Source organism: Elaeis guineensis, chromosome 4, assembly GCF_000442705.2.
Source record: "Elaeis guineensis isolate ETL-2024a chromosome 4, EG11, whole genome shotgun sequence".
NCBI lineage: Eukaryota > Viridiplantae > Streptophyta > Magnoliopsida > Arecales > Arecaceae > Elaeis > Elaeis guineensis.
The window spans coordinates 16,871,153-16,896,751 of NC_025996.2; the positions used below are offsets into that span (position 1 = coordinate 16,871,153).

Here is a 25,599-nt window from a genome sequence, read left to right on the forward strand (position 1 = left end):
GAAAGAAAAAACCCTTGTCCAAAAGTGCAGAAGTACAGGGTAATTAACATATCTTTGGGTAGGTTATAATGTAAGCTTTTAATTAATTATTACATCTCGCACATGAATACATGATCAGGGCTAAGTACGTTCACCATTGGCCACTTGCTTGTAAGAAAGCCCAATGTCCCAGGTCTTGCTGCCAAATGAGTGGGTGAAGGGGGGATAAAAACCTTAAACCTGGCCAAAGATTACGGCTCCTGTCATAGATCAGTTCAGCAAGGATTCGATTCGAGCCGTCCGATCGGGTGCTGACGCAAATTAGCTTTTCCCCATGTGTGGAGTTCAACGGCCAGGAGCCACCATCGACGGCTTGGTTAACGGGAAGCCCCTCGCTTTCAACGAACCGAGATTCAGGAACTCAACGGACCGACCGCCTCAAAAGTCGTGTGCTGTTAGTTAGTTGCTTGTTAACACTGTTCCAAGTTTTGACAGGAGCAAGCTATGATAACCGTATCATTAATTCCATAAAAAAAAAAAAACCTATAATTGAACCAAGAAACTGGGCATAAAAGTGTGAAAATTTCCACCCTAAACTTGTAGCGTGAGCGCTTGACTTGATCTGTTCAAGAGGGGAAATCATTTCTTCGACCCTGCGCACAACTTGTTAACTAGCTAGCTAGTTTAGGACGGAGACAATCCCAGAGTCTTCTATGTCACATGGAACCAATAAATTAATCGAAAAAAATATCCTAGTCTACCTCTGTAGCCATGTCAGTAAAATGAAGAAAGCCAGCCAGTAGAAAATCCTCTTGCATAATTTATGGCATACACGTCGGAAAGAAAGAAACCACACCTATCCACCATGCTATCCAGTTCGACCCAATTCTCAGCTCCGCTTTATAAATACCACTCCCTCGATACTCTCTTTTGAAACCCATATCCAACTCCTCATCGATCCCTCGTTAGCATTTGCTAGCTTAATTAACAACAGTGACCATGACCTTCTCACTTCCTCGATTCTTCGCTTCTTTCTCATCTTTCATTGCTTTGCTTCTAGCGTTCCTCTCTCTTCTTAACCTTTGCAACTGTTTCAAACCTAGAAACTTGAACTTATCCTCCTCCATCGCGACTTCAGGTTGGTCCCCGGCTGGAGCCACCTGGTATGGAAGTCCTACTGGTGCTGGAAGCGATGGTACTTACCGTTTCATCCTTCCCAAGGAGATGAGATATGATAGCATACATGAATGCATTATATTATATTTTAATATGACATGATGAGCACAAGTCTTCTACTTTGTATATGTATATATATAGGTGGTGCATGCGGGTATGGAGATGCAGTGGAGAATCCTCCATTCTCATCCATGATAGCAGCTGGAAGCCCTTCTATCTTCATGTCGGGCAATGGATGCGGTGCTTGCTATCAGGTGTACAAATAATGACTCACCGATGCCACATTTATTGAAGGCCGATCCCCATGCTCTTTCTGGTCTAACCATCGCTTTGCAACATTTAACATGATCAGGTGAAGTGCACAGAAAACGCTGCGTGCTCGGGGAACCCGGTAACGGTCGTGATCACGGACGAGTGCCCTGGCGGTGCATGTACTGCGGAGCCCGTTCACTTCGACATGAGTGGTACCGCGTATGGGGCCATGGCATTATCCGGCCAAGCCGATCAGCTTCGCAATGCCGGAGTGCTCCAAGTACTTTACACCAGGTAGATTTCCCATGGAATGGAGTAGCATGATCGCTATGATGAATGAACGAATTAGAAAAGTGCTACAGACTTTCTAAGTTACCATAGCGTATATAGCTAAAGAAAGGATGGTGTGTTTTGAATGCTAAATTTAAAGTCCAAGCATGCAAGGGTCCAAGATTTTGAGTAACTATTTGCTAAGTGCAACACAATGCAAATTTGGAAAATGAGTCAACTCGTGACTCAATTGATTTGGATCAAAAAAATTTAGGCTATCGAGTCAAAAGTCGAGATAATCGGAACGATATTGAAAAGTGAGCAAGACTTGGCCTGTTGAATCACCGAGGAAAGAATTGGCTGTCATGTTTTTATTTTTTTCATTATTCAAGAATTTAACTTGATCAAGTTGAGCAAAGTTAGACAGAGTTGTTGGCAGGTTAGTGTACGTCATGATCGAGTTTGTGAGAATTGAAAGTCGAGAAATTAAATGATGCAGAGCAGATTAATTTCTATTTCTCCACAAATAATTGACTAGAGATGGATGCAATTTTCTTGTATATGTGCAAGTAACTAATTAATCATAAGTAATAAGCAAGAAGATCTAAAAGCTTGAGTGTTTATCCTCTTTGAATTAGTTTAATTATACTATGTATATTTTTAGACTAAATGGCTCGGTACGATTGATTGCGTTGACTTCCATGGAATATTGGATGACCATTTTTATCATATTATTCTTTTATTTTTTTTGCATATATTTGCAACAATTAAATCCATGATTTTTATATATTTTTTCATTGTTATTAGAAAATTTAATTAAAAAAATTAATCATAGATAGTTAGATCAATCAAATATTAATTTCTAATGAGTCATCAAGTTGACACGTCCAAACAAAACAAAACAAAAAAAAGGTGAATAGAGTCTGAGGATTTCCGATCTCTTTCCTTGCTTCGCTTCCAACATTCGACTTTACCCTAGAACTGTATTTGCTTCAGTTAAATCAAAAAAAGATAACATGTACACTAACCAAGCTCTTCATGTGGCCTCGCAGAGTGGGTTGCAACTATCCCGGTGTTGACGTCACCTTCCAGGTGGACGCAGGCTCGAACACCAACTACCTTGCTGTTCATATCTTGTACGAAGATGGGGATGGAGATCTTGCAGCAGTCGATCTCAAGCAGGGATCGCCGGAATCTGACGCATGGCTCCCGATGCAACATTCATGGGGTGCAGTTTGGAGGCTGGACTCAGGCTCAACGTTGCAAGCACCCTTCTCCTTCCGGTTGACATCGGACGAGTCCGGCAAGACGCTTGTGGCTAATAATGTGATTCCGGTGGGATGGCAGCCGGGTGCGACATATAGATCTGTGGTTAACTACAATACCTAACTAGCTAGTACTCTTAATTTGGGGGCTATAAGAATATCTTATTACTATTTTACTATGTAAATATACGCACGTGAAGGGCTGCGTTGGGTCTGCATGTGGGTATGTGAGACCCTTGGTAGTATGGTGTTAATTATAGCTTAAGAAATAAAACTGGATGTGGAGTAAAGAGGAGGCGGGTATATATGTTCTCCCCTCCGCAATCCAATTTGTTACCATGTCATTCAAATGGTATGTGCTGTTCACTTCTTGACGAAGAATCTAAAATTAGAAGGTTGTCTGTAAAGAATATAGTGAAAAACAAATCTTTTCCTCCCTTTAAATCAAAAAAAAAAACGGGTTGTGTTTAGAGTGGTCCAGTTGCTAATCACAACCAGCTAAGAGATATGCCATGTAGGGTACAAATGGCATCCGTCTCATCGACATGGGCATTGCGATTTATTTGGCGAAGTAAACTTAAAGAGGCAGAACGTTCACCGTTGGCTGCTTGCTTGTAAGAAAGCCCAATGTCCCAGGTCTTGCTGCCGAATGAGTGGGTGAAACCTTAAACCTGGCCAAAGATTACGGCTCCTGTCATCGATCAGTTCATCAAGGACTCGATCCGAGCCGTCGGATCGCGTGCTGACGCAAGTTAGGTTTTCCCTGTGTGTGGAGTTCAACGGCCAGGAGCCACCATCAACGGCTCGGTTAATTACGGGAGGCCCCTCGCTTTCAACGAACCGAGATTCAGTTTTACCAAAAAAAAAAAAAAAAAAAAAAAACGAACCGACACGCAGGAAGTTAGCGGACCGACCGCCTCAAAAGTCGTGCTCTGTTAGTTGGCTGCTTGTTAACACTGTTCCAAGTTTTGACCAGAGCAAGCTAGGATAACCCTATCATTGATTCAATCAAAAAAAAAAAAAAAAAAGAAAAGAAAAGAAGAAGAAGAAGAATAAAGATAAACCTATAATTGAACAAAGAAACTGGGCATAAAAGTTTGAAAATTTCTGCCGAAAACTTATAGCGTGAGCGCATGACCTGATCTATTCAAGAGGGGAAATCATTTCTTCTATCTTGCGCGCACCTTGTTAAAGAGCTAGTATAGGACGGAGACAATCTAAAGTGGTCTATATCACATGGTGTTGAAATAGGATTTATGATATAATTTTAAAAAATTAAAAAAATAATAAAATTTTATTATAAAAAAATTATAAATGACTTACAAAATATCAAAAAATAAAAATAATCAAACTCGAAAATATGTTGGACAATATATCCATCTCTTATGTTGAAAAAAATCAAAAAAATCATTTCAAAATATGATTGAAATCCTTTACTTATGAGCACGAACATAAAGGAGATTGATAGAGATCCTTTTGGTATACAGAAAAATAATCACATGAAAAATATTTAAAAAGAAAAAATCAAAACAAGAGAGCAAGAGGGCAAGAGGCTTAGATAGGACATATCAAATTAGGTATCAAAATTATCCTTTTATAGCCATTCAATATGACCATTTATGAACATTTAGATTTTTATTAACCTATTAAGACCTTTAATAAGGAGCTTAATGATTAGAAAATAAAAATTAGATTAAATGCATATAATCATTTGAGTTTGTACTAATCCATTAAAATTTATAATTAGGAGTCCAATGATCAAAAAAATAAAAGTACGATGATGAAAAAGTTAATGATATTATAAATATTTAAATGATAAAATTAAAAAATAAAATTAAAATATTTAAAAAAAAATTAAAAAAATTTTAAAATTTTCTTTTTTGGATTCCCATGAACAAGAAGATTACAGGATGCTCGAATGGATGTGTTATTGCAGTTCTCTTTGCTGATGAATCACAGGAATCAACGAAAACATTGTACTTACCATTCGTTTGTACAATTTATTGGTGCTTCGTTCCAAGACTTCATGTGTTTGACGCCCATTGTTAAGTACTGTAGGACTATACCCAAAAAAAAAGTACCGCAGGACTATTAAATGAATTGCTTTTAAGGGAACTGATCACTCATTTATTCTGACCTTATCCTCAATGTTGTAGATTTTGACAATTGCATGCTATAGTACAAATTGTCTGTAAACTAGAAGCAAATTTTATTCAGAAAAAAAACATTTTATTAAGCTTTGAATAGCTACCCAAGTATGTAATTAAGCATTGTGCCTTTTTGTACTAGCACTGCATAGGTAAAGGAACATATGGGACACAGTCTTAAAATATACAAAAAATGCATTAAGATCTGTTAGAAAGCTTTTCTTTTTTTTTTTTGACCCTTGGCTACTTTTGTTATGTGACAGATACACGTATTTAGCCAGTCAAACATGAATTTTTGTTTCATATAGTCTGACCCAATATTTTTTTTGATAGAAAATGGGAGAGAGATCCATCCGATTCATTAAAAAAAGAATGTGATGTACAATGTTGCAGTGTATGGGATTACAAGACATCTATTGAAGATGTTTAGGATCATGACTCAAATTCCATGCAAGCGTCTGAATAGATGACATGTAGTAAGAGAAATGATTATGAAATGAACACTCAATATTATAGTGTTTTCGGTCGTCTCTTAACTTCTATGGTGATTGCTTACGTTTTCATTCATGCTCTGTTTAAGAGCTCTAAGAGCTTTGTCAATTTCCAACTTAGTTTGGCGATCACAACATGAGGTCTATTCGGCAAGCATGATGAGCAGAAATGAGTATGTGGCATTGGGAAGGAAAGCTTCAAAGGTGAATATTCTTCTGTTTTTCATAGAATCCAACAAACAGATGCAACTATTGTGTCCCAGATTTAAGGGCTGATGTTGTTGGGTATTATTCGTTTATGATCATCCCATAACTAGATAATGGAAATGAAAGCAATCCGTATCTGAAGTTGGTTTGCAATACGCTGCCAAATTGCATTGAAGTAACTATATAAAATCATTAGATGATCAGCTGATTCCTCATGATTTACACATAATGGACAACACGAGAGAGCTTGCGTGTGGTGTTTCCTCAGATTCTCTATAGTGAGTACGCTATCTTGAATGAGAAGCTAGTTAAAGACTTTAACTTTGGTTGGGGAAGATATGGACCATAACTTTTTAATAGATTAGAATAACACTCCTCCATGAGTTTAGTGGGTATAGAGATTTTTGACCAAGAACCTTCCTTTTGAATCTCATTTCCAAATTACTGAATCTTGTCCTTCTTTAGATGCAGCAGTTTGAAGAAGATTCCTAAGCTGCTCATATCTGAATTGACCAAAGTCATTTAGAGGGGCTCTAAACAGTATTATTAGATCTTTTCTGTCAAAAAATTCTGCCACTGAGCTATCAGGTGATGTGGATAAGAAAAACAAGTCTGGAAATTTTTCTTTAAGGTTTGAATTACCAATCCAGTGATCCTTCCAAAAGGAAGTTAAATTTTCTTTGCCCACTTGAAAGATGCAACTCAGAAAGAACATGTTTTGAACCTTGAGAATGCTTTTCCAAACTGATGATGCATAGGTAATATTGCGTGGTTCCTTGATGTTTGGAGGGTCGTTTTGATAGTACAACTTCAACACAAGTTTGTTCCAGATTTTTGACTGATCTTGGAGGAGGCACCACCATCTTTTGGTTAGAAGACATTCTTTAAAAATTCTTAAATCTACGACTCCTCCCATCCCCCCAAGGAATTTTGGTCGATATACATTTTTCCATCTCACCAAACAATGACCCCCAAATTAAGTAGGGTTTGTCTCCCCTCCAGAGGAATTCTCGTCTTTTTCTATCTATTCTGTGCATTACATCTTGAGGTAGTTGGAAAGGGGCCATCCAATAGGTTGGTATGGAACTCAAAACTGCATTTACAAGGGTTTGTCTGCCTCCAATGGAAAGCATTTTTTCTTTCCATGCATTTAGCTTCTTGTCAATTTTTTCTATGATGAACATCTAATCTTATCTCTTGGGTTTGGAGTGATATAAAGGAAAACCCAGATATTTGGAAGGAAGAGAGGAAGTAGAGCATCCTAGGATTCTGGCAAAAGCTTTTATATTTTTTTCTGACAATTCAATACCAATTAATGTACTCTTTTCAAAGTTGATCTTCAGGCCTACAAGAAGTTCGAAGGAGTATAAAATAAATTCTATGTTGGAGATATGATGATGGTGTTGTCATGCCCCCGATCCGAGATTGTGAATCGAGGGTCATGGCAACCGCCGCATACTTATAAAATATTTTTCCCATAAGCATGCAAGGCATCTCATCATGATATCTTCACAAATAGTTAAATAAATTTATTCTTTATTCAATAATCAAATCTTGGTTCAAATAACAAATCAAAACTAAGTGTTCAAAAGAAAGTAACTGTCTGACAAAGTCAATACTAAAAACAAAACTAAAGGTCTTGAATCAATTCTGAGAGAATCCTAAATCAATGAGTTAACTCCATCTCTAATCGCTCTCCCAACCGAAAACCCGCATCATGCTAATTTTCCGGATCTGTAAGAAAACATAAAACTTATCATGAGCTAAATAGCCCAGTAAGCAGTATATACCTTTAACTGAATAATCAGGCAAATAATACTATGCATCACAAATCAATATGTAATTTCATGAAATCATAATCATACTGTCAATCATATAAAAGTCAATTCATCATAATTTCCAATTATGCTTTTCTTCTTAAATTCATCAATTTCTTAAATTCTTCTTACCAACCATGACTATGACCACATTATCCCTGTGGCAGGGTCATAATACCGCGTATCTGCTTGCGGTGGGCTGCGAATCATCTGGCAGCCAAGTCCTTTGAAACCGCTGGTCTAGCTGGCGGTTTTGTCGCTGGTCTATCTGGCGACATGTCGCTGGTCTCACTGGCGACATAAATCCTCAGGACAGTCAATTGCCAACGTATATGCCCCCATTGGCGGGGTCCTCAACACAGTCAGGTTGTCAATTTCATATCGTCTTCCAATTCATATATTATTTTCAAGAATAATAAAATTAATTGATATTCGAGTCAAATCAATTATAACATTCTTTGAGATCATATATCATCATAATAATTACTCAATAAATAACTTCAATCATAAATAATTTTCAGCTGTTATTTCAATAAATAATTTCAATCGCAAGCATGCATAAATTTATTTAATTCATAATATACCAGATAAATTCAGTAAAAGTAAACACTACTTACCTCAAAAGAAAGTCCAAACTAAAAATTTTAGGGATCTCGAAAATTCTTCTCAGAACCTGATACGTCAAATATCATATTTTAAATCAAATTTTCATCAAATTAAAAATAACTAAATTATTAAAATCTAATGTCTCCACTAGGATCAATTCATCGACAGCATCCCGATTTTCGAATTAACCCATGGACACCCTAATTTTATTTTTATTTTTATTGCTAATTTTTTTTTTAATTTTTAATTAATTAATTTCATAAATCCTAAAATCTAGAGAGAGAGTTTCTCTCTCTCCACCCCTTCTTTTCTTTTTTTTTTTTCTTCTTTTTCTTTTCCTTTTCTTCTTTTTTTTCTTTTCTTCTTTTTCTTTTCCTTTTCTTCTTTTTTTTTCTTTTCTTCTTTTTCTTCTTCTTCTTCCCGCGTCGGAACAGAGGACTCTTGTCCTCAGGCCTCAATCGACCGTTCGGGCCGTGGCTGCCACGGCGGAGGCCGACGGCCGACGGGCCATCTCCCCCGGTCACGGAGGAAACAGGGCCGGCGGTCAATTCCGATCGCCGGCGCCGGAGATTTCAAGGAAAAGAGACTCAAAACAGAGTCTCTTTCCCGTCGGTAGATCGGCGACATTCGTCGCCGGCAGCCATGCACAGGAGCATGGGAGGAAGGAGAAGAAGGAGAGGAGGAAGAGAGGAACTTACCTCAGCCTCTTGGGACTTCGTTGGTGGGCAATCACGACGGAATTCACAACGGTGTCCGCGGCTCTTCTTCGGGAAAAACGGAGAGAAAGAGAGAGGGAGGAGGCCGTTCTTCGGTCTCAAGGGGGAGGGGTCTACTTATAGAGGACCCTAGGACTCCGAGGGGTCCTAGGAGTCCTGATTCCGTCCGAATTTCGCCGGAGAAGGAGACTCCCATCGGGAGTCTTCTTCCCGATATTGAATTCCCCTGTTTTTTTTTTTTTTTTTCATTTTGGGCTTTAATCTGCTGGGCTGAAACGGGTTTGGGCTATAACATTCTTCACCCCTAAAAAGAAATTTCGTCCTCGAAATTTTTCATACCTGTAGTCTCGAAGAGCTGGGGATATTTTTGCTTCATTTCTTCCTCTAGCTCCCAAGTAGCTTCTCTTTCTGAATGTCGACTCTACTGTACCTTGACATAAGGAATGTTGCGACGTCTCAGCACCTGTTCTTTACGGTCTACGATCCGTATCGGGTATTCTTCATATGTTAGATCCTTCCTGGCTTGTACTGGTTCAAGTTCCACGATGTGACTTGGATCTGGTAAATATTTCTTTAACATAGAAACATGAAAAACATTATGTACTCCTGCAAGTGAAGGGGGTAAGGCAAGTCGATAAGCCACCTCATCAATTCTTTCCAAAATCTCAAACGGACCCACATATCTGGGATTCAATTTGCCACGAATGCCAAATCTTGAGATTCCTTTTGAAGGAGATACTTTGAGAAATACATGGTCACCGACTTGAAATTCTAATTTTCGTCTCCTGTTATCTGCATAGCTTTTCTGTCTGCTTTGTGCTGCCCAAAGTCGTTCTTTAATTAATTGAATCTTCTCGACTGCTTGTTGAACAAGTTCAGGACCCAATATTCTTCGCTCACCGACATCATCCCAGTGAATCGGTGATCGACATCTTCTACCATATAAAGCTTCGTAAGGTGCCATACCAATGCTAGCCTGATAACTGTTATTGTAAGCGAACTCAATCAAAGGTAGATGCTCATCCCATGAACTCTTCATATCCAAAATACAAGTTCTCAACATATCTTCTAAGATCTGAATAGTTCTCTCTGACTGACCATCAGTCTGTGGATGAAAGGCTGTACTGAAGTTCAATTTTGTTCCTAATGCCTTGTGTAAGCTCTTCCAAAACTGTGATACAAATCTGGTGTCTCGATCCGATACGATGGTCACTGGAATTCCATGTAGTCTTACAATTTCTTTCATATACAGCTTTGCTAGTCTTTCCAAGGTAAATCCAACTCTAATTGGTAGAAAGTGTGCAGACTTTGTCAATCGATCCACAATCACCTAGACTGCATCATTTTTACTGAGAGTCTTCGGTAGTCCAGTTACAAAATCCATAGTGATATGTTCCCACTTCCAAACTGGAATATCAAGAGGTTGAAGTAGTCCCGCCGGTCTCTGATGTTCAGCTTTAACTTGTTGACACACCAAACATTGAGCCACGAATTGAGCAATCTCTCTCTTCATATTATTCCACCAGTACATTTCTTTTAAGTCTCTATACATCTTAGTACCTCCCGGATGAACTGTATAACCGGTCTGATGTGCCTCCTGAAGTATTTCATGCTTGAGTGCTGAATCATTGGGTACGCAAATCCTGTTGTCGAACCTTAACGAACCGTCTTCATGTATCTTGAATTTAGATTGAACACCAGCTTCCACTGAATCTCTTATTTTCATTAGTTGTGGATCATTATTCTGGGCAACTGTAATTCTTTCTATGAGCGTTGGCTGAACCCTTAAGTTGGCTAACCGTACTGTTGAGTCATATATTCGGATGTCTAATTTCAGTTTTCTTATATCCTTTAACAATTGACTTTGGTGTGTGATTAAAACTGTCATATTTCCCACAGATTTCCTACTAAGGGCATCAGCAACAACATTAGCTTTTCCCGGATGATAATTGATTGTTAAATCATAATCCTTTAATAGTTCTAACCACCTTCTCTGTCTCATGTTTAATTCTTTCTGTGTAAAAATATACTTCAAACTCTTATGATCAGTAAACACTTCGCACTGCACACCGTATAAGTGATGTCTCCAAATTTTTAGGGCAAAAATCACTGCAGCTAATTCCAAATCATGTGTCGGATAATTTTGTTCATATGGTTTCAGTTGTCTTGAGGCATAGGCTACTACCTTACCATGTTGCATCAATACACATCCGAGTCCCTTTTTAGATGCATCACTATAAATTGTGAAACCTTCATCTCCTGTTGGTATAGTAAGGATAGGGGCTGACACTAATCGTTGTTTTAATTCTTGAAAACTCTATTCACAAACTTCAGACCACTCGAATTTAATCCCTTTTTGAGTAAGACGAGTCAAAGGTGCAGCTATGCGGAAAAATCCTTCTACAAATCGTCTATAATACCCTGCCATTCTCAGAAAACTTCGAATCTCAGAAATATTTGTAGGTCTGTTCCACTGCATCACAGCTTCCACTTTTGTTGGATCCACAGAAATTCCATCTTTAGATACGATGTGTCCTAAAAAGGCTATTTTGTCCAACCAAAATTCACACTTCTTAAATTTGGCATAAAGTTTTTCTTTCCTCAATATTTGAAGTACACACCGTAAATGCTCTTCATGCTCCAATTTACTTTTTGAATATATCAAGATATCATCAATAAATACGACAACAAATTTATCTAGATAAGATCTGAATATTCTGTTCATTAAATCCATAAAAGCTGCTGGAGCATTGGTTAACCCAAAAGGCATCACTAAAAATTCATAATGTCCATAACGAGTTCTAAATGCCGTCTTTGGTATGTCCTCTATTTTAATTTTTAACTGATGATACCCTGAACGAAGATCAATTTTAGAAAAGACTTGTGCACCTTGTAACTGATCAAACAAATCATCAATTCAGGGTAGAGGATACTTATTTCTGATAGTATTTTTATTCAATTCTCTATAGTCGATACAGAGTCTCATACTACCATCTTTCTTCTTCACAAATAAGATTGGAGCTCCCCAAGGAGATACACTAGGCCTTATAAAACCTTTATCCAATAAATCCTGTAATTGATCTTTTAACTCCTTTAATTCCATAGGGGCCATTCTGTAAGGAGCTTTGGAAAGTATTAGGTGCCAACTCAATAGTAAATTCAATCTCTCTATCTGGGGGTAGTCCGACTAAATCATCAATGAATACGTCCGAAAATTTATTTACGATAGGAATATCCTGTAACTTCAATTCATCATGTTCTTTATTCTTTATTGATACTAGGTAACCTCTACATCCCTTTCTTATCATCTGTCTAGCTTGTTCAAGTGAAATAATACGTGGAGGGGTGGTTCCTGTACTTCCATCAAAACTAAAAGTTAATTCTCCCGGTATGTGAAAATTCACTCTCTTTCCATGACAATCCACAGAGGCATGATAGGTAGCCAGCCAATCCATTCCTAGAATGACATCGAAATCATGCATATCCAGGACCACCAAATCTGTCGATAATTCTCTTTCTCCTATCTTGATACTACATGACTTGCACACACTTTCGGTACTCAAAATACCGCCAACTGGTGTCTCAACATATAATTTGGTTTTCATGGGTTCACAACCTATACCATGCTGTCTAATAAAAGTAGTGGATATAAAGGAGTGTGTAGCACCAGAATCAAACAAAACTGAAGCATGAATACCAGATACAGGAATGGTACCTGTCACTACAGCATTGGAGGCCTGAGCATCTTGTTGTGTGAGGGCATAGATTCTTCCTTGAGTTTTCGGCCTTTGACCTCCGTCCTTTGCCTGTGTTGATCTATTTTCGTCCATCTGTGGGCAATCTGCAATCTTGTGTCCTTTCTGGCCACATCTAAAACACGAACCAGTATTCCATGGGCAATTAGAAGTCTCATGCTCTCTTCGGCCACATCTCGAACATTTAGCTGTCTCATTCTCACGATTCTTATCAGTTGTTGGCTTCTTTGCTGGAACCTTATTGTTCTGGTTTCGTCCTTGAGTTCCACTAAACCTATTTCTCTTCTTCTGATTCCGTTCACGCTCCGCATGAGCTTCATTAGCTTCTCTCTCAATTAGTAGAGCTTTGTTCACAACTGAGGCATAGGTATTTAGCTCATAGGGTACAATCTGTCTCCTGATTTCTATCTTCAGTCCCATTTCAAATTTATGTACTCTGTCTTGCTCAATTTCAACTAGTCTCGAAACAAATTTGGCTAACTCCATGAATTTGGCTTCATATTCTGCAACGGATCTGTTACCCTGTCTCAGGTGAATGAACTCCTGTTCTTTCTGTATTCTGACACTTCGGGGGAAATACTTGTCAAAGAATTCATCTCGAAATCTCTCCCAAGTGAGTGGTATCCCATCGTGCTCATATTTTTGTTTCAGTATACGCCACCAGTTGTATGCCTCGCCTTGTAACAGATATGCTGTATAGCGGATCTTCTCTTCATCTTGGCATTCTTGCACGGCGAAGGCCTTCTCCATTTCCATAATCCAGTTATCTGCTTCTTGTGGCTCGATGGTCCCTTTGAAGGCTGGAGGGGCTAGCTTCTTAAATTCGACGATATTGTTTCTTTGCATCGGATGTTCTCCATGTCCAGGTGCCGGTGGAAAATGCTGATGTGGCTGTGCATGTTGTTGTTGAAGTAACTGTTGTTGTGTTTGAACTACTCCGATCAGAGTTTGCATTAGTTGAGTCATGTTCGGTTCCTGTGCTGTCGGAGTATTTCTGGTAGGATCATGGATTCCCTCCTGCTGAGTTGTACCGCTGTTTAATTGGAGAGTATTATCGCCAAGTGGATTTGATGTCCCTCCTACCGTTCCTTGAGTATTCCTCGCTCGTCGCGGAGGCATATTGTCCTATGTTAGATTTGAGATAATAACTTATCCTTAATAAGGTTATAACTTGTGACAAGTCAAATCATAATTATCATAACTTAACCTTTCAATTTCCTAATGTCTACCCATCACTCACTTTATTCTACATGTCTCTATCTATCTACTTATGCTCTGATACCATATTAATTGTCACGCCCCCGACCCGAGATTGTGAATCGAGGGTCATGGCAACCGCCGCATACTTATAGAATACTTTTCCCATAAGCATGCAAGGCATCTCATCATGATATCTTCACAAATAGTTAAATAAATTTATTCTTTATTCAATAATCAAACCTTGGTTCAAATAACAAATCAAAACTAAGTGTTCAAAAGAAAGTAACTGTCTGACAAAGTCAATACTAAAAACAAAACTAAAGGTCTTGAATCAATTCTGAGAGAATCCTAAATCAATGAGTTAACTCCATCTCTAATCGCTCTCCCAACCGAAAACTCGCATCATGCTAATTTTTCGGATCTGTAAGAAAACATAAAACTTATCATGAGCTAAATAGCCCAGTAAGCAGTGTATACCTTTAACTGAATAATCAGGCAAATAATACTATGCATCACAAATCAATATGTAATTTCATGAAATCATAATTATACTGTCAATCATATAAAAGTCAATTCATCATAATTTCCAATTATGCTTTTCTTCTTAAATTCATCAATTTCTTAAATTCTTCTTACCAACTATGACTATGACCACATTATCCCTGTGGCAGGATCATAATACCGCGTATCTGCTTGCGGTGGGCTGCGAATCATCTGGCAGCCAAGTCCTTTGGAACCGCTGGTCTAGCTGGCGATTTTGTCGCTGGTCTATCTGGCGACATGTCGCTGGTCTCACTGGCGACATAAATCCTCAGGACAGTCAATTGCCAACGTATATGCCCCCATTGGCGGGGTCCTCAACACAGTCAGGTTGTCAATTTCATATCGTCTTCCAATTCATATATTATTTTCAAGAATAATAAAATTAATTGATATTCGAGTCAAATCAATTATAACATTCTTTGAGATCATATATCATCGTAATAATTACTCAACAAATAACTTCAATCATAAATAATTTTCAGCAGTTATTTCAATAAATAATTTCAATCGCAAGCATGCATAAATTTATTTAATTCATAATATACCAGATAAATTCAGTAAAAATAAACACTACTTACCTCAAAAGAAAGTCCAAACTAAAAATTCTAGGGATCTCGAAAATCCTTCTCAGAACCTGATACGTCAAATATCATATTTTAAATCAAATTTTCATCAAATTAAAAATAACTAAATTATTAAAATCTAATGTGTCCACTAGGATCAATTCGTCGACAGCATCCCGATTTTCGAATTAACCCATGGACACCCTAATTTTATTTTTATTTTTATTGCTAATTTTTTTTTTAATTTTTAATTAATTAATTCCATAAATCCTAAAATCTAGAGAGAGAGAGAGTTTCTCTCTCTCCACCCCTTCTTTTCTTTTTTTTTTCTTTTTCTTCTTTTTCTTTTCCTTTTCTTCTTTTTTTTCTTTTCTTATTTTTCTTCTTCTTCTTCCCGCGCCGGAACAGAGGACTCTTGTCCTCAGGCCTCAATCGGCCGTTCGGGCCGTGGCTGCCACGGCGGAGGCCGGCGGCCGACGGGCCATCTCCCCCGGTCACGGAGGAAACAGGGCCGGTAGTCAATTCCGATCGCCGGCGCCGGAGATTTCAAGGAAAAGAGACTCAAAAACATAGTCTCTTTCCCGTCGGTAGATCGGCGACATTCGTCGCCGGCAGCCATGCACAGGAGCATGGGAGGAAGGAGAAGAAGGAGAGGAGGAAGAGAGGAACTTACCTCAGCCTCTTGGGACTTCGTCGGCGGGCAATCACGACGGAATTCACAACGGTGTCCGCGGCTCTTCTTCGAAAAAAACGGAGAGAAAGAGAGAGGGAGGAGGCCGTTCTTCGGTCTCAAGGGGGAGGGGTCTACTTATAGAGGACCCTAGGACTCCGAGGGGTCCTAGGAGTCCTGATTCCGTCCAGATTTCGTCGGAGAAGGAGACTCCCGATGGGAGTCTTCTTCCCGATATTGAATTCTCCTGTTTTTTTTTTTTTTTCCGTTTTGGGCTTTAATCTGCTGGGCTGAAACGGGTTTGGGCTATAACAGGTGTCCTCTGCATATTGTATGCAGTGGATGTCTTTCGAGATGTTTGATGTGCCAAGTCCAACGATCAACCTATTTGTTGCCGCTACTTTAAATATTCTGTCAAAAACATCTGAAATTAAAATGAATAAGAAAGGAGACAACAGGTCTCCTTGTTTTAATCCTCGACCAGCTTTAATCCATTTTGTCGTTTACCAGCCTGTTGATAATGGGTGCCAATTTGCTGGTATGAATGATGCTGTGAATCCAAGAACACTACTTCATTCCAAATCCTCTATGTTTCAAAAGAAGCATAAGAAATTTTCAATTGATATTATCAAATGCTTTCTCAAAATCTATCTTAAATAGCAATCCTTTGGTCTTAGATTTCTTCGAGTAAGAGATCAGTTCCATTGCTAAAGTGTGACTATCCATAATTTATCTGCTATGAATAAATGCTGATTGAAAATCAGAAATAAGGGCTCCCATGTGTTTGGATAATCTTTTGGAAAGAGTCTTTGAGAAAATCTTCATTAGCCCATCAATCAAATAGATCAGTCTATATTTTCAAACATTTCTGCATTCTTGTTTTTTCGATATCAAAGCAATGAATGAGTAATTTAGCCTTTGTAAGTTTATCGAATCAGAATGAATCGCATTGAAGAGTTTGCATAGATCTTCTTTGATCAAGAATCAGAATTCTTGAAAGAAGGTTGATGGGAAACCATCTGACCCAGCATTTTAAGTCATTAAAGACTGAAAACAATATCCTGATAATAAAAAGACAAACTTTGAGTGGCTTTGACTAAATATATATGCTATTTGGTCATGTCCCAAGCCATATCTGTGTATTTTGGTCCATTCTTTGGACACATGATTTGACACCCATTGATATGGGTTGCTACCAACATGAACTCCTGTAGAGTGTCAGCAACCGTGTATCATGATGCTTGTCATGTGACCCAACTTGACACATACAGCAGTTAATTCTTGGTTCAGCCCTATTAGATTTAGTATTCAATTTTTTTTTTCCTTGAGCAACAGCCAGGCCTTGCAACAAATCCCTAGTTAATTTAAAAAGTCTTGGTTAAGTGAATGATAAGATCTATTACAAAATATAATACAAGAATGGAATGCTCTATTGATTTTCTATTTTTTTTTTGTTTGTTTTGTTTTTAGATATTGATTTTCTACCATCATAATCGTACCCTTCAAACCTTGAGCTGGCTCTCTGGGGTTGACTCTGTGAATCATCATTTGCTAGGCATCCCTGTTCAAGACATTAAAGCATTCATGGGTAACAAAATGAGATTGATTTCATAGTTTTTTTGATAAGAAAAATGGGAGTTGGAGGAGGATGACCCGGCGCATTTACCTCTCCTAGATGTGACCATAGAGCCCCAATCCTCATTGGAGAATGTTCGATTCGGGACCGAGTTCGGATGAATAGGCGGCCTCCTCCTCATCATATTGGTAAACCCAACGGATTAGTATGTCACCCCAATACCATCGAGGGTCAACGGACCAGATGTCATTTTTATATGTCGTATCCAGGCCATCAAAATATGCTCCATTCGTAGTCATTCGCGCCCTTACATTTAATTGCAGTCCGATATCCACCCAGACTCGAATCCAGATTATTTTTTTAAAAATAAAAGTCCATTTCCGCTGGGATGCCACTTCAGGGGCAAATTGATTTTATAGTTTGGTGTGCCTGTCATGAATATCTGTCAACCTAGTATTAATCTGCGACCTTTTCCATCTACATCTTCGGATTAGCATTTTTGCTGTTGTCGCTGGGAAGTCTTTGATCTCCATAAAGTACATTGTCATGGCCCCAAGTTTGTCTTTAGTATTATCACGATGTCATTATACCTACTTGATCTGCTTTTACCAAGTGTCCCTCGATCCACTATATAATCTCTTTGTGTAATCCATTTTAGGATTAGTGCCCCGATTAGTTCTAAATGTATAAATTTTTCAATTAATCTTGGAGCTAGAAAATCATCTTAACAGTTAAATTTCATGCCAATTATTCCTTTGAAATCCTTATTACATGTCCTAGTCTTCATCCTGCTTGTCAGTTCTGTAGCTTCATAGTAATTCGGAAATTTGGTCCCACAGTCATTTGTATGACTGAGAGTATTTCCAATCTTTATCAGTATGCTTTACGTCCATTCATCTGGGATCGTCATTTGTTTTTGTAGTTCATCAAATGAATCTGTTAACCAAACGTAACTTAATTTTAACAATTACTTTTTTGTATGTGAGTTCATTTACTTAGTCATACCTCTTTTAATTCTTTTAGAATGATCTAATTAATTTGCCTCCATATTTTTCTAATGCTATATATTTCAAGTGTTAAAGGCTGGTCCATCATTATGTTATCTCATTATACTCAACAAACTTCGATGTTATTTTTGTTCTAATGCTTAATATATATTTACAGCCAAAGTCCCTGAGAATCATACTTAGGATCCCTATAACATATTCTTTTGGGTCCACATCTCCTGTGTATTCCTAAGACAACTCGACAGAAATAATGCATCTAATGAATCATGTGCACTCCCACAGCTAAATGGCAACATGTGTTTAGCTTAACCATGCAAGTAGTCATGCATAGGATGTTACAAAGTTGGGGTGTTACATTGATAGACCCCAAGGCCATTTTCTTTTGCTTGATGTTGTCGCGTAATCGGCATTTCCGATGCAAAATGCAACCTTTTGTTATTGGTGCAATGCCTTAAAATCTAGGTTATATACCAATTAAATTCTGGGACACCAATTCACTGATATGCCAACATAAATGGATAGCGTCATATGCTGAAAGATGACGTCAGAAAAGGTGCACAGAATTTTTTGTAAAAAATGAAAATCTTTGGTTTTGGTGGCTTAGCTAGGCTTAGTCCCCAGTTTCGCCGAGATCTCGAGACATCTATGTTAGCATGTTTCTCTGCATTATTACGAAGGCTAACGTGTGCAGTTAATGTTTTCATCCCCCGTTGTTGGATTTGAGGTTGCATTTGGTATATTATCGGATAATGATAATTTGAATTATCTGATAATCTTGATTATCTACAATCTAAATAGATTATCAGTAATATTGATTATTGTGTTTGGTACATACAGGTAATATTACAGTAAAATTACTGAAAATTTCAATTGACATGTTTGGTATAATAATAAAATTATCGATAATATAACATCAAATTCTCAAAATATCCTTAAATCAAATTATTAGTTTAGCATTTTAAACTATTTATTTAATTCTTTTAATGACAAAAATTATTATATGAAAAAAAATTATTATTTTTAACACTTATTATTATTATTATTATTATTATTTATTTTCCTATTTCTTCTCCTTTCTCCTGCACACCACACCCCAACCCCCCCTCTCCCCCCACTCCGCACGCCACCGGCACCGACCTTGGCCATTGCACCTTCGGCACTGCCCCCCGGCGGTTGCACCTTCGTCGCCGCCCCACTCTGCCCCGCTCTACCTCCTCCCGACGCCCTTCCTCACCACCACCATCCCCTTGGCACCGCCCCCTAGCCTCACCAGTCTTATCCTCGCCACCATCGCTGCCACCCCACTCCGCCTCTTTCTGACACCCTTCCTCACAACCACCATCCGCCTCGGCACCACCCCTGGCCTCACCAGTCTCGTCCCAGCCGCCTCGTTCTGCCTCCTCCCGATGCCCTTCCTCACCACCACCATCCCCCTCGGCACCACCCCTGGCCTCACCAGTCTCGTCCCCGCCGCCTCGTTCTGCCTCCTCCCAATGTCCTTCCTCACCACCACCATCCCCCTTGGCTCCGTCCTCAGCACTTTCGCCGCATCTCTTGGCCGTTGCCAAGGGGGGAGGAGCTTGAGAAGACAGTGATGGAGAGGAGGGGGGTGGGGCTTAAGAAGATGGTGGCGGAGAGGAGGGGGGCTGAGAGGATGGTGGTGGGGCTGGGGGGAAGGAGGCACAGAGAGGACGGTGGCGGAGGAGAGGGGGCAGCTCACCGGCAACGTAGAAGGAGGGTAAGCACTGTGAGAGGAGAAGAGAAGCAGCAATGCACGGAGAAGAGGACAGGGGCAATTTTGTCCAAAATATTTATTATCAGATTACCATATCTCCGGTAATCTGGATAGCCACCAATTGCTCAGACAATCTGGATTGCCTCATGAAAGGTAATCTAGATTACCAATACAACATAGTTGCTATTAAAAATGAATACCAAACATAGTTATCCGGTGGGCCCAGTTTACATTGCTGGCAATCTGGATAAATTGCCTGCTACCAAATGCAACCTAAGTTCTATGCTAGCTTTCCAGCATATTGTGGTGGATACCATGTTTCAAAGATTTGACCAGTAAAATGTCCACAATTTTTACTGTGTTCTCATCTTTTAAAGTTGATTGTCAAGGCATCTACGTAATTCTCAAGAAATTTGAGCTCCCTCACTTCAAAAACTTTTAAGGCATATCATGTCGATATTTTTATGCTTTACTTTTTTGCTAACATTATCATATTACTGTTGTAAATAGGTTTAAAAATTATGGAGGGAAGGCCCTTTTTATCAGTCTACTTTATAAAAGATTTAAATAAAACTAAGATTCTATAACCATCGAGGGGGATAGGGCTTAGTCTATAAACGACTTTTTGAAGGAATTAGATCTAGAATTTCAGGGTTAGATCTTGAAATTTTTTCAAGATCAGACAGCGAAAAATTAAAATAAATCAAAATTTATCTTATAAAATCAGAGAATCCCTAAATCTAAGATCCTATTACATGATTATTATATGATATTAAATCAAAAATTAAAATATAAAGAGCAAGAACTACATGTTGATCATATCAACATGTTTCTATACTACATCTAATGTATGTAAAATATAATAGATCAGATCTATTACCTTACAAGTTAGACGTTCTAACTTTTTTGATCCGGACTTGAGGATGATGTTGCGAGCCACACATGCGTCCGACCTCTATGAGTCATCCAAACGAGCCCATGAATCACGATCAGAAGTCCTAATCCAGAAAATCAGTACAGTATGCTAGTACCGTGCTGATCCTTCTTCGATGGTCGATCAGATGCCTCCTTCTTCTTGATTTAGGCTCTTCCAAAGATGAGAAGTAGGAGAAGGAGTTTTAGATGTGAGACACTCTCAAAAAACTTACAGATGGAGGAAGGGAAGAGGTGAACTCAGCAACCCTAGAAGAAGACCCTCTTCTTCTTCTCTTTGCTCTAACCCAGATACTTAGTCTTGTGTCTATTATATCTCCATGCCCCAACACCCTTTCTCCCTGATTTTCACATGCCCAAAAGGTCTCTCAATGCTCTATAATCCAGAAAAATTTTAAGAAAAAATTCATCTTAAATAAAGAGATATGAAGAATCCTTGTCTAGGTCACATACCTAATCAAGAAAAATTCAAACAGGGCAAGACAAGGGGTGCCCAACTCTTAGGCGCCCCCTCCTTCTTTTTCTACCATGGACAAGGGCGCATAATATGTGCCATAAAATCCAAAAAAATTCCAAAAAAAATCTAGGTAAAATCAGTGTCATAAGGAAAGAGTTTTGATTTTTTAAAATTCTATCTCATAGAATTTGAAATCCAAACTAATTCCTACTTTGACTTAGTTCACAACCACATTCCATGTAAGAGAGAAAGAGTGAAAAGCTTTGGACATGCATTAAGGCCTGAGAGAGAAGATTTTATCGCACAAAATAAGAGAGAGTGGGCGTGGGGGGCTAAGGTGGTGCAAGGTGGAATCCTAGTCTTACTAGGGTTCAATCTATGACTTGTTCAAATTTGGTTTCACAAACCAAGTCAAACCAAAACCAAATCAATCCAATTAAAATAGGTCTTAACCTAATTAAGAACCTAATTTAATTAGATTAAATTAGATTTAAATTTAATTTAATTTTTTAATCGAAGAAATTAAGTTGACCCAAGTCCTAATTGAACTAGGACTAATTTTTTCTTACACTTAGCTTATCCAATAAATCAATTGGACTTGATCCAATCAAGTCCAAACTAAATTTAATTAAATCATATTCAATTAGACTTAATCTCAATCCATTGGCTTAATCAAATTAAGTCAATTAGCAATCGAATTGCTAATCGATTCTCCTGCAACACTTACACTAGATTAAATGTCAATCGTATTGATCGTTTAACCCTAGAATGATTCTTAATCGTTGATCAACCATCCGATCGGATCGTGAATTCTAATGTGTGTGACCTCATAGGTCCGAACCTAAGTCAGTAGCACAAGAATAAATTTTTGTACCAATCAAAGTGACCATCTAGCAATGGTACCCGATGGTCGGATAGGTCGAATGTGTAGAACAACATCCTTAGAACCTATGCGGATATAGTTTCCATATAATTCATCCCCTTGATCAAAATGCTCATAGGACACCTCAGAGTTCAACTGTCAACTCTGATCAGGTTGTCCACATTATATTTTAAAATATCAAATCCATCGATGGATTACTCTAACCAAGGTTTTGCTAAATTGAAATACAGCGACTCATTCTTCTCCAACTCTTAAAGTGGTCAATTCTATCTCGATCACACTCTGACTTCACAAGTATTTGACTGTGTCCAGAAGCCTTCCATCACTAAATTAGAAATTCAGTTAGTCCAGTACCAAAGCACAGTGAGTTGCTTGCAAGTCACTGAGGCGATCTCAAGTCTAAGGGACACTTATACCTATATCCCATCAGAGACATTCTCGACAGCAGAATGCTCTGGAGTTGGTCACGTTCAATGACGATGTATCCTTACATCTCACCTGTATGCCATACTAGTGTCTCCACACTACTTGGTTAAGAGGACAACCAATCCATATGGCCTACAGTGACCTATGCTCGATAGAAGCTGTCATCCTTATTAACAGCCTATCATTTCATCGTGAACAGTTTTAAGGACTAATCGATAAATCCTCTCTTTATCGAACTTAAATAGTCCTAAGGACTTCATCACAACAACTGAGTTCATTAGAAGATGAAAACTTATGATGAAAATATCAAAAATATATTTTATTTATTAACAAATCAATTACAATGTAAGGTTGCTCAACCGTCAATAGGCTGATGATTGACTTTTGAGACATATTTTTCAACAACTCCCACTTGTCCTAGAGCCACTCGGCACAGTATCTAATACCCATCTTCGACTTGTGGTTGTCGAACTCCTTTATCGTCAGGGCTTTAGTGAAGGGGTCGGTCAGGTTCTCCTTTCCGTCGATCTTCTGAAGGTCGACGTCACCTCGATCCATGATCTCCCGGACCAGGTGAAAGCGGCACAAAATGTGCTTCATCCGCTGATGTGCTTTGGGTTCCTTCATCTGAGCAATGGCACTAGTGCTGTCGCAGTAGAGTAGGATCGGACCATCGAGGGAGGGTGCTACTCCGAGCTCGATGATGAATTTTTTTAGTCACACAGCTTCCTTCACGATATCCGATGCTGCGATGTACTCCGCCTCACAAACAGAGTCTGCCACAGTATGATGCTTGAAACTCTTCCAGCAAATGGCTCCACCATTCAGAGTAAAGATATAATCCGATACGCTTCTGCTGTCATCATGGTCAGATTGAAAGCTGGAGTCTGTGAACCCCACAAGTTTCAGATCTGACTCACCATAAATCAACTATTGGTCCTTAGTATTTCTCAAATACTTAAGGATGGCTTTAACCACTTTCCAGTAGTTTTCTCCAGGATCAGATTGGTATCTACTTACTACTCCTAGTGAGTATGCCACATCTGGCCTTGTACATGTCATGACGTACATGATAGATCTCACGATCGAAGCATATGGGACTCTACTCATACGTTCTCTCTCTTCAGGAGTTGTCAGACAATCCTTCTTAGAGAGAGAAATTTCATGACCTATCGATAGATAGTCCTTTTTGAAATTCTTCATACTGAACCTCTTCAGCATAGTATCTATGTACGGGACTGAGATAACTCAAGCATTTTTTTAGATCTATCTCTATAGATCTTCATTTCTAGAATGTAAGATGCTTCACCCAAGTCCTTCATGGAGAACTGCGATAACAACCAAACTTTTATTTCCTATAGTGCGGGGATGTTATTCCCGATTAAGAGAATATCATCCACGTACAAGATAAAGAATACCATAACTAGACCATTTGCCCATTTATAGATGCAGGGCTCTTCTCCATTCTTAACGAAGCCATACGTTTTGATCACTTTATCAAAATGCATGTTCCAACTCCGAGAAGCTTGCTTCAATCCATAAATAGATCTCTGAAGCTTGCATACTTTGGACTCATCTGTGGATGTAAATCTCTCAGGTTGTATCATATACACCTCTTTGGTCAGCTTTCCATTCAGGAAAGCTGTCTTTACATCCATCTGTCAGATCTCATAATCCAGATAGGCAGCTATTGCAAGCATTATCCGAATGGATTTGAGCATTACCATATGGGAGAACGTCTCGTTATAGTCAATACCATAATGTTGACGATACCCCAATAAGTTTAACCCCTTCAGGTGGGTCAACCAATATCCATACATCGTTGACCTTCATGGACTCCATTTCGGATTTTATAGCTTCAAGCCATTTCTCAGAATCAGGTCTCTGCATTGCATCCATATAGATGATTGGATCCTCATTGTTCTCATTGAGTTCGATGGGATCACCGTCCCCGATCAAAAAATTATAGTATCTGTCTGGCTGACGCGGTACTCTATCGAATCGTCTTAATAGTGCAGGTACATTGAGCTCCGGATCTGATTTAATCAAATCCGACTCAGGTTTAGCTATTGGTATCGGTCCTTCTACCTGTTGAACTTCATCAAGTTCAACCTTAGAGGCAATGGTTCCTTCACCAAGGAACTCCTTTTCTAAAAAGATTGCCTTAAGGCTGACGAACACCTTTTGTTCATCAACATGGTAGAAAAAATATCTTTTGGTCTCTTTAGAGTACCCTATGAATGTGCATTTGTCAGACCTAGATCCAAGTTTATCTGTAACTAACCGTTTGACATAGGTCGGGCACCCCCAGATCCTAAAGTGTGAAAGTGCTAGCTTACGCCCTATTCATATCTCATATGGAGTCTTAATTATAGACTTATTTAGAACCCTATTTAACAGATAACAGGTCGATTCGAGTACATATTCCCAGAAGGATATCGACAAGCTGGTAAAACCCATCATGGATCGGACCATATCTAACAGAGTCCAATTTCTCCTTTCAGACACACCATTATGCTGTGGTGTTCCTAGAGGAGTCCATTGGGAGAGAATCCCATTCTCTCCTAGATATGTGAGAAACTCACCTGAAAGATATTCTCCTCCTTGGTCAGATCGAAGAGTTTTAATACTCTTTTCAGTTTGTTTTTCTACTTCACTTCGGAATCGTTTGAACATTTTAAATGAATCCGACTTATGTTTCATCAGATAGACATATTCATATCTGGATAGATCATCTGTGAAAGTGATGAATTAGAAATATCCACTTCTAGCACTTGTGCTCATGGGCCCGCATACATCAGTATGTACTAGGCCCAAGAGCTCAGTAGCTCTCTCATATTTTTCAGTAAAAGGTGACTTGATCATTTTACCAAGAAGACAGGACTCACAGGTTGGAAGTCATTCACAATCACTGACTTCGAAGAT

The 25,599-nt window shown here is 38.7% G+C and overlaps 2 protein-coding genes across 3 annotated transcripts in view; both read left to right on the forward strand.

Annotated features, from left to right (window-relative positions):
• Positions 1–25,599, forward strand: part of LOC105043642 (uncharacterized) — a 197,448-nt gene that overhangs the window by 19,526 nt on the left and 152,323 nt on the right. The window lies entirely within an intron of this gene.
• Positions 900–3,329, forward strand: LOC140856887 (expansin-B18-like). Its single transcript, XM_073255102.1, has 4 exons — positions 900–1,174; positions 1,297–1,409; positions 1,508–1,701; positions 2,730–3,329. The coding sequence occupies exons 1-4, from the start codon at positions 979–981 to the stop codon at positions 3,064–3,066; spliced, it is 840 nt and encodes a 279-aa protein (XP_073111203.1). The 5' UTR covers positions 900–978; the 3' UTR covers positions 3,067–3,329.